This window comes from Lygodium microphyllum, chromosome 27 (assembly GCF_053477565.2).
Source record: "Lygodium microphyllum isolate KBCC chromosome 27, Lygodium_microphyllum_v1.1.10, whole genome shotgun sequence".
NCBI classification, from domain to species: domain Eukaryota; kingdom Viridiplantae; phylum Streptophyta; class Polypodiopsida; order Schizaeales; family Lygodiaceae; genus Lygodium; species Lygodium microphyllum.
In genome coordinates, this window is record NC_141161.1 from 115,724,972 (window position 1) to 115,741,229 (window position 16,258).

The window sequence follows — 16,258 nt, forward strand, 5'->3', positions numbered from 1 at the left end:
TCTCTCTCTCTCCAAACATATAACACGTCGAGACTCGACCGCGGCCATTTCATTGCTTGACAGCTTGCCCATTGTAAGCACTATCTATTAGACTGAACTGAACAAAATTCTAGAAAGTGTAAGTAAGTTGTACGCACTGATGTTGATGATCGTGTAAAGCAGATAGTCCATGCCCAAGACGTACTCAGGAAGCTTTCTCATTTCTTACTAAATTTACAAAGAAACAATAGCATCAATAAAACAATAGCATCGTGTGCCAGACAGAACAATGTCTCGTTGTTGCTTCAGAGTATGATCAGTCGGAACTGCACCACCCGCCCAGGAGAAACAAATTATCGATCTGGGTGTGAATTATTCCGTATCAAATCAAGATCTATTTAAGTATCAGTACCAGTATTCAGCACGGTGGGCCGAGCAATCAATTCGGTAACTGCACATACCAATCGATCAGTCATTTGTGGAAGGGGCTCTGGAGCATGGAGACGGTGGAGTAGGAGACCTGGAAGGCCTGCGCGAGAACGGAGGAGGGAATGCCGGAGCCGAAGAGGATGCCGGGGAGGGAGTTGGTGCCAGGGTTAGCAGAACTGAAGGAAGCCAGGGCATGGGCGGAGGGGCCGTAGCTGGCAGGGTTCATCTGGAAGTGGACGAGGCCCTTGGGGAACACGAACAGGTCGCCCTTCTGCAAAGTCATGTTGTACATCTTGTTGGAGGTGTCCACCAGGCCCACCAGCAGGGTGCCGTCTAGCACGAACAGGAGCTCCGTGGCGCGTGGGTGCGTATGCGGCGGGTTCAGGGAGCCCGCCGGGAACTCCAGGAAGGCGGCGGAGATGCCCAGCCCTGTCACTGCCGGGAGCTGATCCTGGAAGGCCTTCACAGGCTTAAACATGCCCGCCGACGCGTCGGCACCACCTCGGAAGCCCTTGAACGTGAAGAAGCTGCCATCTATGTCGGTTTGGCTGGTGCCAGCTGGCAACACGAAGTCCGTCGTGGCCTCTGGATCTGAGCATACCGCCAAACCCACCCATGTTGTCGCTACGCAGATTGTGAGCATCAGCAAACTGAATCTACAGCTGGCCATAGCGTACAGCGATAACAGCCGCGGAGCAGTAGTCTAGTCTAGCTTTGTTATATTAATCGTGTGATGAGCGATGCTGATTGCGTGCAGGACGCGCGGCCAATTGTTACTGCTTGATGAAGATGTCTTTCAGCAGCTGCAGGTCCTGCTGCAGATGGGATAGGAACTATCTTCTTTCATCGACAATATATACTACGCGAAGGACACCTCCCCTGCCGTGATGCCCTTCCCCGGACGAACCTCTCAGCGTGCCGGACAAATAGGTTAACCGGACTAAGGAGTTAACGGGATGCCACTTGGCAGCCTGATAGGAAACACGCGTTCTTCCCGGCCTAATAGTAATAATATTTATACTATTTTTCCTAGAAAATTACATACGAAGGATGGTTATAGTTAGTTATCGAGTATTAGTTTAGTTAGTAATTAGCTACATTATCGATTATCCTTACTTATCAATTTATATTTAGTTAGGTTCATATTGAGTTAGATTATCGATTATAGTTAGTTAGTTATCGGTTATTAGTTCAATTAGTTACTTCAAGTAGATATATAGATTATAGTAGTTAGTTCAACTAATTGTAGTTAGTTCAATTGTAGTTGAATTAATTCATATGATGAGTGATTATTCATTTAATGTTTGAATTAATTCGATTAGCCGATTACTCAAGTATAGTAAGTGCTTAATTATTTAAATTAGTATTAATTTGATAAAGAATTGATTGTTTAGTAATTTAGTAGTTAGCTAATTCCATTAGTAGTTGATTAGTTAGATAGTATTGATTTGATTATTCAATTATAGGCCCTAGTATATTAATGTGATTAGTATTAATTAGCCTAATTTTGATTGATACAGGTTGGAATATTAGGGAAGTATTTGCCTAAAATTTACTATGGAAATAAGTTGATGTTATTTATTATGGACTTTTCTTATTTCTTGCTTGATTTGCATTATGCCTAGCAAATAGACATGAGGATACTCATGTGTTTTGTATTGTAGTAAGCAGATAATGAGGTGGAGTTAGACAAAATTATTATTTTAAAATGCACATTTTAATAAGTGAAATTTATGTACTTCATAGTGTGGAAAAATATTATCGAAAGCGGTTAATAATTTGTTGTTGCATGGTGAAGGCCCTCAACATTTGTATCAAAGCAAGGTTATTGGTGGATATGTCAATATTAAAGTGAAGGCATACGTCTACCCAAGAAGGCATCATCGTCAAACAACACCAAGGAGTATTAGAGCAAGATTATTGATCGACATGTCAACATCAAAGTGATGGCATATGCATCTATTAAAGAAGGCATCATCATCAATAACACCAAGCATAATCTCTTTATCGTTAGACAATTTCCATATCCACTAGTTCAAAAATATAAAGTTCTCTCTCTTTTCTTTAAGTGCCTTGTCAAATCACCTTCATCAATATCAAGAAATTATGTCCTCCTTATTTCTCACTTTTCTAGTAGAAATCAAAGAACTCTCTCTCTCTCTCTCTTGTGATGCTTATCCTACCCTTAGCCATTAAGGCTTAAAGGTTAAGTCTTACAAAGACCTACCTTGAAATTCTTCAAGGCTAACAAGGCACACTCTTAAACATCAATTGCAGTCTTAGTAACATCCATGATGTCACAATGCTCTCTTCGATCATCTCTGCCCTCCTAGTTAACATATGACTAGCATAGAGCATTGATTTATCTTTTGTTAGGGAAGCCATTTTTACTAAAGTTGAGACCGGGGGGGGGGGGACTCCTTAATAATCACCTCTTCTGTCATACATGTGTGCCTACTTCGGGCCACCAAAACTTTGCTCGAACTCACCAACAATGATGTGACAAAGATTTAATTGCTATAGCATCAAATAAACCATGGCACTAGAGGCTTGTCATTCAAAACCACCTTCAATTGGCATTGGAATTCCATTCTACCACATCTTTATAATCAATGATGTGAGAAAGAAATTGTTTGGTGTCATGATAGAGTGAGAGTTGCTATGTCCATTAATCACATGCTTATAGCATTAAGCTCTAAATGGTAAGCTTTAAAGGTATTTTAGAATCTCTGGGGCTGAGGTTGAGAAGATCCATGGTGTTTCTCCTCCATGGGAGCTTGGCAGGAGCTTGAGAATGAGGAGAGAGAAGACTGCATATGAAAAGTAACCAAGACTAACTCTTCCCTACTTCTTGTGACCACTGTTTTGTAAAGTTTTTCCTTCAAATTTGGCCCAGAATGACCCACGACTTGCTAAATGTGGTGTTCCAGCCTCCAATCTTGGTCCAAGGACTCCATTAATGCTCGTGACTGCTGTCCTCTTGGTCCTTGACCTGTGGCTCTTCAATGTTTCTCCACTTTTGTGCCTGTCACTGTGTACCTGAAGCTTCTTGGATTTTAAAACTAAAAATGATGGTAACTGAGCATGTAAAGTAACTAAATGGATTAGAACTAGAGCTCTGATACCACTTGTAATGAAGGAGGTAGGAGAGAGAGGAGGAGAGAGAGAGGGTGCAGAAGAGAGAGAAAGAGAGTGACGAGGAGAGAGAAAGACTAGAAAAAGAGAGAGAAAGACTGAAAGAGAGAGAAAGAAGCCATGAGAGCTTGGAGAAGGAGATGAAGATGAAAGGAAACTTGTATTAAAATCTGATGCTGAAAAAACATGTCCCTAACACCTTATATACGAGCCAGTGTAGCTAGTATTTCCCCATTATTAAATCTCCCCTCTCTTACAGCTATAAATACGTGCATGAGGGAGGTTTCCACCCATACATGGAGATAGATTATATCCAATCTTGTATCACATATGCTTTCTCAATCATGTTCTCCAAAGAGGGGGGAATGGCACCTTCCCCCATCATTATAAAATAATGAAGAGACATGTGGCAGCTCTTCTACATAGTTCTTGTATAGCATGTTTATGTGTTCATCTTTGTTATTACTTTATATTTACAAATATATAAGCTTAGTGTTAGGAAAAAACATGTTTTTTATCAAAAGATAAAGACAACTAGATCTCAAACTTTGATCAAGCAAATTTTTGGCCTCCCATTAATTTATATTTTGCAAGGTACTCTTCATCAATACAAGATTTCAAGTTGTGCGACAAGTTTCCAACCAAATTAGATTAGCTTTTCAAACTTGTAATTATTGTTCATGTAAGGTATAGTTTAAAAGAGACGATGTTTCATTCTGATTAGATAAGGTTGAAAATATTTTGTAGTTTTTTCAAGCATGTGGGTAAATGTGTCAACCTAGTTAAATATGTGGTTTGGTAATTTGATTGTGCCGAAGTGTTTTGTAGTTAATGTTGAAGACATCGTAAATATTTATTATTTATTACACCCTTTTAATTTGTAAGATATTTTGTAAGATTTTATGAGTATAGCTATTGATTTTGAATTTTGAGAAAACATTAAAGTTATTGTCTTAAAAGGAATAGACAGTCTTTACATCATGGACATAACTAGAACAAAATGAACTAGAGCATAGCCCAATTTAAGCAAGACCAATTCTTGGTCACAACACTTATTTAACCTTTTTTAATAATCACATATATTATTGGAATTCCTTTTTGGAGAAGGATTAACTTTTGGACCTCAATGTGATATATTTGGCCCTATTTGTCCATTATATTTCACACAATGCATCTGTAATGTTTTGTAATGTACAATGGAAAGTTACTTCTTATGGATAAGACTAAGAATAATATGATGATAATGATGAGCTTTTCATTGATCGATCTCTTACTCTTACTCATAATAAGATCTTGAAAGTATCCAACTTATGTCGGATGTCCCATTGTTGAGTATTGAGTCCAATTTTTAATTGCATTGTTGGGCTTTTTTTGCCAGCTTGAAAAATGCCCTTATAGATGATGCACATGGTTTTTCACTAGTGTTACCTAAAAAAACTAGCTACGAAGTACATAAATAGGCATCCCTATGATCGATAAAAAAAGAAGGTAATATTTGGTGTTGGTAATTGTCTTGTAACTATCTTGCTATAGCTTTGAATGTCATGAAAGCCCCATGCAATGATGATGATAACTATTTGGTCCCTTCTTGGAAAGTTGACATATGAAGGACTCCAAGGAACTCAAATAAGTTGTTGGAAAGTGTGTAAAAGGTAGTTCATGACAAACAGTTTCAAGAATTCATAAGGATATTGACACTACTACACAATAATCCGTGTAGCATGAGGATGGGAGTTAAGTCTCAATAATTTTATCATTGGACCACAACTTTTTTGAGGCTTCAAAAGTGCTTAATCCTTGTAGCATGAGGATGGGAGTTAAGTTTCCACAAAAAACTATTAAATAAATTTTTATAATGGCTATTTGTAGAAAATTTAGTCAACTACTGATGTGAATGATTGTGCTTACATCTTCATGCATCCTAGCAGCCTAAAATGACAACTTTGAGAGTCAATTTGAGTTGGATATTAGTTAGGCATGGATTGTAGTTGTAGACAAGTTGGAGTTTGAGACAAACATTTCTAAACTGATTGATTGAGAGAAAGACCTCCATGAACACCATAATCCATTGATGAGCACTTTCAAAGAAGGTGGATTGTATTTGGTTGGAAAGAGTGTTGATATGAGGATACTCCTCTTAAAGTAATGTACTATTAGAGGGGATTTTCATTGAGTAGATCTTGCATGTAAGTAAACTAAAGTTGAGTCCTTTGAGTCCTTAACATGTCAACTAAAGCATCTTGCTTTTACAGTAATTCATTGTGCTTGTCATGAGGTATTGTCTTAAGAAATGTTGTAAAATATACTAATAACCTATAAATTTGACCATTTCTCTTGAACCTTGAGTTTGGTCTATCCATGTTGAGGGGTTTCACGTTCAAATTGTATATGAAACAAACTCCTTGTATAAGCACTTTGTAGTCTTAAAAACCTTGCAATTGCATTTCCATTTTGTAATCCTTATTATCCTACAAAGACAAATCATTGATGTAATACTTTATTTACAAAGGGATGAATGGATTCTAGCATGTCGTATCAATATAGTACATTCTTGTGAGTTTTGTAACTAATAAATACAAAAGCATGACTCTCTATTTGATTGGGCCTTTTCTCCTAGTCTCTGTATTGTGATACTTAATGGGTGCCCATGTATTGAAGTCATTTCATGGAAATCCTTTGACTAATGGACTTTCTTTTTATAATCATCATCTTATATAAGAAACATCATCCTACTTGAATACTTACTCAAGGATATCTATCACATTTCCATACTCCTTGATGAGGATTTTTATTTGTAAAGATCTAGTCATCTATATCTCCCCTACTTGTAAAATAGCCTTGTAAATGAAATCTCAGGAGCCACCTGTGATAACATGCTTGGAACTATAGAAGATTGAATCTCTGAAAAGATAACTATTTGTTGCTACTCACTATATGATTTGGATCATATTTTGAGATCAAGGATGAGTGCAAAGAAGTGGCCCAAGGGAAAAATGGGTTGGATTCTAATGGAGGTTTTGCAGAAGTGAGAGATAAAGAAGGATAGGTTGGACATTGGGTAGAAGCTTGGAAGGAGAGAAATGTATACGTATATCAAGAATAAGTATCCATGTGGTAGATCAAAGAGATGATAACATCCACAAAAGCAAAGCATTAAAAGGAATGGTCCAAATATGATAAATGTAGAGGAAATCGTGGAAGTAATTGATGGATGTGATCAATCTCACCATGTTACTTGATGTCTACATGGGTTTTTGAAAGCTCATCATCTCCTTTAGGATAAGAAATCTTTCTAATGAGATATCAATGTTGCTTTAGATTGTCTATAGGGTGGCCTTCTTCTATAATAGCGAGGTTGCAATCAATACTAGACTAGCTTTCGCCAATGCAATAAGCCTCTTTCTTGATAAATGCACAATATTAGAGGATGAGACAAGGTCATTGATTAAACATGATGTACCACATGTTGTTGAGGTGCTAAATCTTTGTCTATGACAAAGAGTAAGAACAAATTAGTAATCCATTGACCCAAGGGGTCCACCTATAAGAAATCATCTATATAAAGTGTGTTCAAATTATACTAAGAAATATCATTTATTTATATGCTACAACACCTTTAAATGATCCCTTTTACTTTACTAAACTTACGATTTTTCAAATTTTAATTTAAAACCCCATTTTGTAAATAGATTCCTGTAAAATTTACTAAACGATCCCTTTTACTTTACTAAACTTATGGTTTTTTACAAATTTTAATTTAAAAATCCCTTTTGTAAATATATTCCTATAAACTTTACTAACTACAATACCCTTTCTTTTGAACTCATGTGGTATCTTATCTTAGAACCAAGAAGAGAATAGTGTGAGGTGATCAATGAAATCTACCTCATAGATATCAAAGTTATGGACCATCATATAAGGGGTCAACATGAGCATATTACTAATTATGAAGGAATTGTTTGAGCCATCAAGTTGATGGATGTGGAGAAAGAGAGTTGAGGAATATATCCCCAATTTCCTCTCATATTAATCATTTGAATATTAGAAAAAACTCTGTGTGAGAGTTTGAACTTTCTGTGGGTATGAATAGAAGAAATTAGCCTCATGTAGAGATGAGATCATATTTTCATATGAAGTGTGAAAAGATGGGAGCCAGGGAGAGAGAGAAAGAGAGCTTCAGATCTTATAAGTCATAAAAAATGCGAAGAATGCACATAAGATAGGAAGCCAAAAACCCTAGTCTTTCTTCTATTTCTTTTTTTCCACTATGTCAATCTACAAAGAGTAATTAGAGTAAAACATGTATAATATACAAGTGGTCCATAGAGTGAACAAGCTAACTAAAAGGATGACTAGATAGATATCCCATAACTCGATGGGTGGAATAAGTGAAGTCCAATTATAACATTGTCACATATTTTTGTGAAAGCTTGATTTTCCCTAAATAAGTCAAAAAAAATTCCTAGGTCAAGTGAAGCTAGCGCAAATAAGTATGCAAAAAGTGCATAAAGGATCCTTTATTCAATGTTGTCATGGATAAATTGATAGTGGATGTTGACAATTTGCATTGGCATGGCTAAGAGTTTAGCAGCTATGAGATTTCTTTTAGAATGTATTGGACACTACTTTAGAAGACATTGTATATCGAATATTAGGTAAATTTTGACTAGGGTTTTATCTCGGGTGCATGCTCCAAGGTATTGAAGATTAATGGGTGGCACCAATGTGTACCAAGGTCTTTAAAGGCATGTGTCAATAGTTATTTTAAGATGGAAAGAAAAAAGCTAGCTATCCATTGTGAAAAGGAAAAGAGCGTAGCTTTCTAAAAGCTAGTGCTAGTAGAAGGTTACTAACATGGAGGAGGGTTGTTGTTTGGGGGGAAAAACTTGTGTTTTTGGAGGGCCAAACTTGTGTTTTTGACAAGAATTGTTTTTTGGGGGGCCAAACTTGTATTTTTGAGAAGAATCTGGCCTTGGACTATATTTTGGGCATGACAATCAAAGCATCCATGGCCACCTAGTGCAATCCTTATAGTTGTAATCTAAAGAAATTAACAAGATTGATGCCAAAAACATTCAGTGTGCTTTGGGACAAATGTCTAATGGATAGTCAAAGTGACTATTAGTATAACGTCCTTTCAATTACATCAAAAGATGGTAATACTCTATCAATGGAGGATGTTGAAGTAAAAACCTAATGATAAAACTAAGAGATTGGTGGATTGTACAGTTGGAAAATGATATGTACTTGATAGTAGAGGGAGATGAGAGCATCTTTGATAATGAATATTTCAATAGGATTGATTTGAAGGTAGCCTTCTTGGATCATGCCATTGTTGATTTCAACAACTTTGGTGCAGTTGTGTCTCACAATCCATATTGGATCCATATTGCAATTGAATGGCCATGTTGTGCACTAGAGTGGTGCTTTTGTACTTATAAAGACTAGCTGACTTCAAGGAAGTTGAGGATAGTAGTATATATGTGATGTGAGAAGTTAATGTTTATTCATCTTTACATAGTAGTAAAGTATCATGAAGGTGACAACTTTTAAAGTTGGAGGCATACTATAAAGTATACATCCAAAAGAGAAAAGTATCGATTATTGTGTAGTCGACTTGTATTGTGTGCTGTCAATTTGCCAATGACTTTCTAAAAGAAACACTAAGACAAGAAATTTGAAGTCTAAGAGTGATAACCTCAATCAAGACAACTTGACTTATCAGTAGTCTAACTTTATCACAATAGTAGTGGTATCCCTTCACAACTCTTGTTTATAGACAATTTATAAGTTGATACCTTTGAAGTAATAAGCAAAGGAATTTGTCACAATCTTTGACATTCCATGTAGTTTCTACAATTTGTGTAAAGGTAAAAGCATGGTTAGGTGGTACCCAAGACAGTGTCATTGACAACACTTTTGTTAGAAAATGTATTCATGAAATAGGCTAATTGAATCAATGTTATAATTAAACTAAAGTACTTTTCAATGATATCAATTAATATAAGCAGTTTTGACACTTCTAGACATATACTTTAAAGTGAACACTATCCTAAGAATAGTTTAAAAGTGTAAATTTGATTAAAATTGCTAAAATAGTGAAAAAACAATACCACCTAACTATGATTTTATCCTTTAGTCAATGATTCCATGACCTACATGCCTACTACTATGACCTTTTATGGATCTAGCATTTGGGTTAGATAGAGTAGCTATGTTGGTAGCAACTCGAGGCACAATGTGTCAAGTTGCAAGATATGGAAGTTGTAGAAAATATTTCCTTAAATATTCCTTGGTGAACTAGGGAAGGTTCATAATATGGTTGAACAAGCCGACTAGACTACCTTTCGGAGCTATAAAAGGAAGACCCCTCCAAAACCATCGTCAATCCATGTTTTACCTCGTCAAAGTTCTTCCAACAACTAGCCTTAAGCTCTTTGCCTATGATCTATCCTTGATCTATCTGAATCACCATCTAAGCTTCATGGTGGAAGCGCACGGGTCCAAAAAGCTATCTTTACATTAGTTTCTTTGAAATTAAATCAATTTCATTTGTTCTAATATTTATTTTGAATTCTCTATTGCTTGCTTAGATTCTATTACATCACGTAATCTCTATAACTTTCAATGCATGATTACACATGATATTGAAATGCATAGCAAATATTCTAGGTTGTGGACAATGAAGCAGCAAAGCTAGATTTTACTTTAGAGGGATTACACGCCTATGCATGGAAAGTTATCAGCTATGTGCTAGATGATATTATTAAAAGTTGGGAAAGCTTATTGTAGTTTTTACGAAGTGTCTCCTCTATTTCCCCTATAGGTTCTGATATGAGTGATTAGTCATATAGGAGGTTTCAAGGTTTGTATCTACTTTTTCTCAATGAGATCAAGGAGATGGGATGCTATTATAAGGATTACAAATATGTTTTGTATTCAATGTGGTGGAAAGTACAAGACCTTGCATATGGGATAGATGAAAGTAGTAGTGTTGAGTCAATGGAAAACTATGTATGCTTGTATGTAGACAAGAGGGAAAGAATGTACATCATTGGATGCTTCTTCTGCTATGGATAAAGCTTATCTTAATGCAGGTACTATTGTTATTTGTAGTGATATAGAAGAGAAGATAGCTTCCAAAATTCATTTCATGTTGTGATGGTATAGGAAATAGAGTTTGTATAATGATGATGATCTTTGTTTAGTGAAGTGGGTCTTGATGTTTCTTGTGTTTTGATGTGGGGTGTGATCAACACCCAATTACTTAATGGCGATGAGATCAAAGAAAGTAGTAGTGCTCATTGTTTTATACATGCCTATTGGGATACAAAATTACATTGAGAACTTATTGGCTTTCTTCCTTGGATGCATGCAAGTTCATGTAAGTTTGGTAGGTTATAAAAAGGATGCAAGGGAGCTTGGAGACAAGTATTCGAGTTAGCAAGATGATGAAGTAGTTTATGTAGGCTTGATATTTGTGAAGCATAGTTATTGAAAGGTCAACTTTCATTCTACATATGCATATGATTTAGACGGTTCTAAGATACTTTCTTTGGGCTTAAAAAAGTAGTTTACATGGGATGATGGTGATATAGTTTGTATATTCTATGGAGGTACTCAGGAAGTATCCATTACTAATCAACATGATGAGATTGGAATTGTGTTTGTATTGGATCCAAGTAGATCACTAGATATAATGTTTGTAGACTCAGGGGAGGGCTTAATATGTCATGCATTTTGTGAAAGCTTGATTTTTCCTAAATAAGTTGAACACTTTCCCTAGGTGAAGTGAAGTTTGCACAAATAGGTATGCAAATAGTGCATAAGAAACCCTTTATTCTATTTTATCATGTATAAGCACATAGTGGATATTAACAATTTGCATTCACATGGCTAAGGGTTTACTAGTAGCTATGGGATTGATTTTAACGTAGAAGGCATTGGATATTGAATGTGAGGTAGATTTTGACTAGGAGTTTATCTTCGGTGGATGCTCCACTATTGAAGATAAATGGGCACCAATGCGTATCAAGGCCTAAGTCATGTATTTAAAAAATTTTAAAATGAAAAGGAAAAATATGTCTATACAATGTGAAAGGACAAAAATCTTAGCTTTCTAAAACCTAATGCTAATAGGAGGCTATTAATTTGGAGGAGGGTCATCTTTCAAGGGCCCAAACTTGTGTGGATAGGAGTCGTAGAGCTTGATAAAGAAAGATTTTGTGTAGAAAGTTGTGCCCCGCCTATGTGAAATGTGTCTATGTGCACTCTGTCTACGTGCCTTAAGGTACAAAGTGAGCATACGTGTGTGCAATAGTGGTTGCAGTGCTTTTACCATGCAAGATAAAGGTAGACACCTCATCAATGAAGTAATTGCTCACTTGCTATCCACCTTTTTGATAATCCACAGGAAGTCCTCGCCATATTATCCTCAAGTTAACGGCCAAGTTGAATCCACAAACAAGATCTTGTTGAATGTCCTATGGTGAATGTCCTAACAAAGGTAGTCTCTACTTCTTGCAATGAGTAGAACAACAAGCTCATGGCAAAACAACCATAGGATAGACCCCATTCAATGCTAACTTTGACATATGATAATCTAATTGATGTTTACCACTCATTATCACATTAAATAGTTAAGGAGCATAGATTCATTGCAGGAGGTAGTAATTTTTGTAAAATCTATGGAACTTTACAGTATAGAGGCTGTAGAAATAAAGTAGATTTACCGTAGGAAGTAGCACTAATATATGATGTAGATTCCCCACAAGAAGTAGCATTTGTATGTGGTTTTTGGCCCCTAGGAAATGTTATGAAATTTTATTTATCACAATATTTTATCAAAATTAACTATGAAAATAAGTTGATATTATTTATTGTAGTTTTTATTTATTTGTCAATGATTCGTGACTTATTATATGAGTGCACACATGTGATACTAGTCACATTATGCATGGTAGATAGAAAGAAGGATACTAATGTATTTTGTGTTATCATGAGTAAATAACTAGACGAAGTGAGATGGAAGTATAAATCTTAAATGCACATCTTAATGCATGTAATTTAAATGCTTCATAGTGGGAAAAGTAATATCAGATAATAGTCATTTTGTATGCATCTATAACCATAAGAACTTTGCATGCACATATACATAATACCTTTATTTTATATATTTATTAGAAGAGATAAAATATTATTATTACTTGTTGTTAACCTATTTAGAATAGGGTGTGTTTGATTCCTTTACACAAAAGCTAGTGCTGCAAGGCAAAAAAAACCAAAAACTCAAAACTAATTCTTTCAATGTATTTTGAGTACAAAAGCTTAATTAAATGTTATAAATACATGCACAGGGGAGGTTTCCACCCATGCATGGAGAGAGATTGTATCCAATCTTGTGTCATACATGCTTTCTCAAAATGTTCTCTCTCTTGCTTCTATTTTATTTCTCGTTGTGTTTATGCTCCTTTCAATTTTACTATAATTTATTATTGTATGGTAAAGGCCCTTCATATAGAATTCGATTCGTCATAGTATTAAATCAATTATTATGGGTTAGTTTTCAATAAGTAGCTAGATATCACTATATAATGCATGATTAGTTGTTGTTGTTTTCCATGATGAAAATAGTAATTATTTTACTTGAAATTTATTCCTCGTTTGCTTCTATTTGACCATCCTCATTTCTATTTAGCAGAGGCAACTACAATCTTTCAAAAGATTTGAGTCTAGCTTTTTTGCTTTTTGTCACCGTCAACAATAAATAATAGTAAAGAGTAGTAAAGAAAAGTAAAGAGAAGCAAACACATGTTTTAAAAAATACATAAAAACAACTAGATCTCCGACTTCAATCAAGCCAATTTTTGGTTTTGCATTAATTTATATTTTGCAATGTATTCTTCATCAACACAATGTTTCAAGTTGTATGACAAGTTTCCCCAACCAAATTTGGTTAGCTCTTCAAACTTGTAATTATTGTTCATGTAATGCATAATTTAAAAGAGACGATGTTTCATTTTGCTTAGATATGGTTGAAAATATTTTATAGTTTTTTCAAGCATGTGGGTAAATGTGTCAACCTAGTTAAATATGTGATTTGATTTAAATAAGTGCCTTGTCAAATCACCTTCATCAATATCAAGAAATTATGTCCTTATTTCTCACTTTTCTAGTACAAATCAAAGAACTCTCTCTCCTGTGATGCTTATCCTACCCTTAGCCATTAAGGCTTAAAGGTTAAGTCTTACAAAGACCTACCTTGAAATTCTTCAAGGCTAATGAGGCATGCTCTTAAATATCAACTGCAGCCTTGGAAATATCCATGATGTCTCAATGCTCTCTTCCATCATCTCCGCCCTGATGGTCAACAGATGACTAGCATAGAGCATTGATTTTTCTTTTGTTAGGGTAGACATTTTTACTAAAGTAGGGGGCGAGGTGATGGAACCTAGAACGGGCCGGCACTGGCTCATGCACTAGCCGGACCTCTATCTCACGCGCTGTCGAAGGATTCGTGAAAACAATATCGCATCCACAGAGGACTTTGAATAATTCGAGGATAGAAGACCAATTTAGTGAATGTTGTGTATATGGTATTTGTTCAGTTCATCTTATGAGATAATTGACAGCTGCAATTGAGGCTCATGGACGAATACAGGAACTAGATACATAGTTCAGAAGCTCCAAGTTCACTCAAGAAGCCATGACGTTAACATCACAGAAATGCAGCAAAGAACACTACAAAAAATCAGTAGCAGTTCTAACTTTATTGAACTTAGCAAACTCTAGCTCACTGCCACTTTCATTGCAGCTATCACTGTCACTGCCATTATTGCTATCAATGCTGTAGTTGCCACTGTCACTATCACTGTATTCACTCCACTTTCAAGGTAAACAATGATAAAGCATAGATATTGCACAAATTCTGCAGTTATCTCTTTACACCATTCCCTGGGAATTCTTTATTCAAGATTTCAATGAATTTTATGACAACATTAAGTTCACAATGTCCCGTGAAGCTTCAACCAACTCCTGGAACATTTCAGCAAACTCTGTTACCTGGTTGGCTGCTCTACCAATTGGAGTTCCATAAAAAACAGCAAGTCTTGCAGTCCTGGCTTCTCACAACCACCATAGTTAGCAGTAATCAGCCCTCTGCCTGCCAGTAGGCTCAAGCAAGCTCAAACTTAATCGCCTCATCATCAACCTTGTTTGAAGGCTCTGAAATGCCACAGCCAGGATGAGCAATTGAGAAGCTAATTCAATAAGAGCCTTTGAGAGAAAAATTCACAAGTTAGCCAAGGTCGTAGCATCATGCTTATTTCCTCGATTATTTCCAATAGCGAACAAATTCACCTCATGTCTTCAATTGTCTCTCTTCCCCAGTGGAGCAGTAGAGTAGCAGAATACAGAGGGATTGATGCTTTCCCCTGCACCTGTTACAACGATTGCTTTTACATCATTTCTTTGTAGAGCTTCGATATATTTTGTCTTCAATCCCCAAAAGACTGGAATGGAAAGGGAATTGACGGGAGGATTGTTCACTGTGATCACAGCAACTCCATCGACGCCAACCTCCATGGACACCTTGGCCACCTCCATCTTCAAGCCTTGGTTAGCCTTCCTTCCTTTCTTCCTTCGTGCTCTCTTGCGAGCTCTGACTGAATAATAATCAGGTGCTGGCAGCCTTTTAAGGTTTTATTTGACAAGTGCAGCTAGACGTCGTTTCCTTCCCACAGTCGATCCTCCCCTCCATGAACAGCTGCCAGTCGGTCTCAACCAACACGCTGTGAAGAATTCTGCCCAAACTGATCGAAAGCGTGGACCTTTCTTCTCCAGAATCTCCTAACGTAAACTAGCTGCAGATGGTTGATCTCCACATCAGAATTCACAGGGGGCTAAATACAGATGCAGGTACTGTCTGAGCTCTTGGCACAGACAGGCCCCCTCTCAGCAGTGTGCGCTTGAAAAACCAAGACTGAATTCATGATGACGCAATCACTTACTGGCACGCCATAGATATCAGGGTTGTGCAAATCCAGAAAGGACCATACAAATTAGGATTGTGTCTTCTCGTCTTCTAATCTCGACACTCCTCTGCATTGTCATCCCTATGTCTTCTGTTTTCATTCCTCCCTCCTTCGTCTTCTCAGTCACAGCAGCGTCAGTTCATAAAGAATATAGGAGGCCAGGACGGCATACACAGTCAGGGCTAGCATTTGAAAGCAATCCCTTAATTAAGTGCCTGTAAGGGGACAGAAGACAAAACAATCCACGATACCATCCTCCTCGTTCCCAAAAGCGGCTCTTTTTTCCCTTCTACCTTCGAATCTTCTCTCTTCCTCCTCGTCACTGTTTTCCTTCCAATCCTCTCCCGTGCCCCAAATTGCAGAGCTTTTTCCCTGCGTGTCGACTCTTTTCCTCCCCAGAATTCTGCGCCCGTATTATCCTCCTTCTCTCCCTTATTCAAACTCCTTGCCTTTTCCCCCTTTCTTTTCCCCCCAAAGCACTTTTCAAAAAGAAACAAAAGCTTCTCTTTTTCCCCCAAAAGCACGGCTCCTTTTCCCTAAAGCACGGCTCCTTTATCCCTAAAAAAGCCCCTATCCACATATCTTTAGAAGGTGAGGTAGACATCGTTTCCCGAATTCCATCTCCTTTTGGCAAAGCCCACAACTCCTCCATCTATCTCAGCATAAATCGTGCTGTTAATGAA

At 36.8% G+C, this 16,258-nt stretch overlaps 1 protein-coding gene across 1 annotated transcript; it reads right to left on the minus strand.

The window, feature by feature from the left end:
- Positions 1-451: 451 nt before the first annotated feature.
- Positions 452-1,078, minus strand: LOC148012736 (putative germin-like protein 9-2). Its single transcript, XM_087669208.1, has one exon. The coding sequence runs from the start codon at positions 1,076-1,078 to the stop codon at positions 452-454; it is 627 nt and encodes a 208-aa protein (XP_087525334.1).
- Between the last annotated feature and the right edge of the window lie 15,180 nt (positions 1,079-16,258).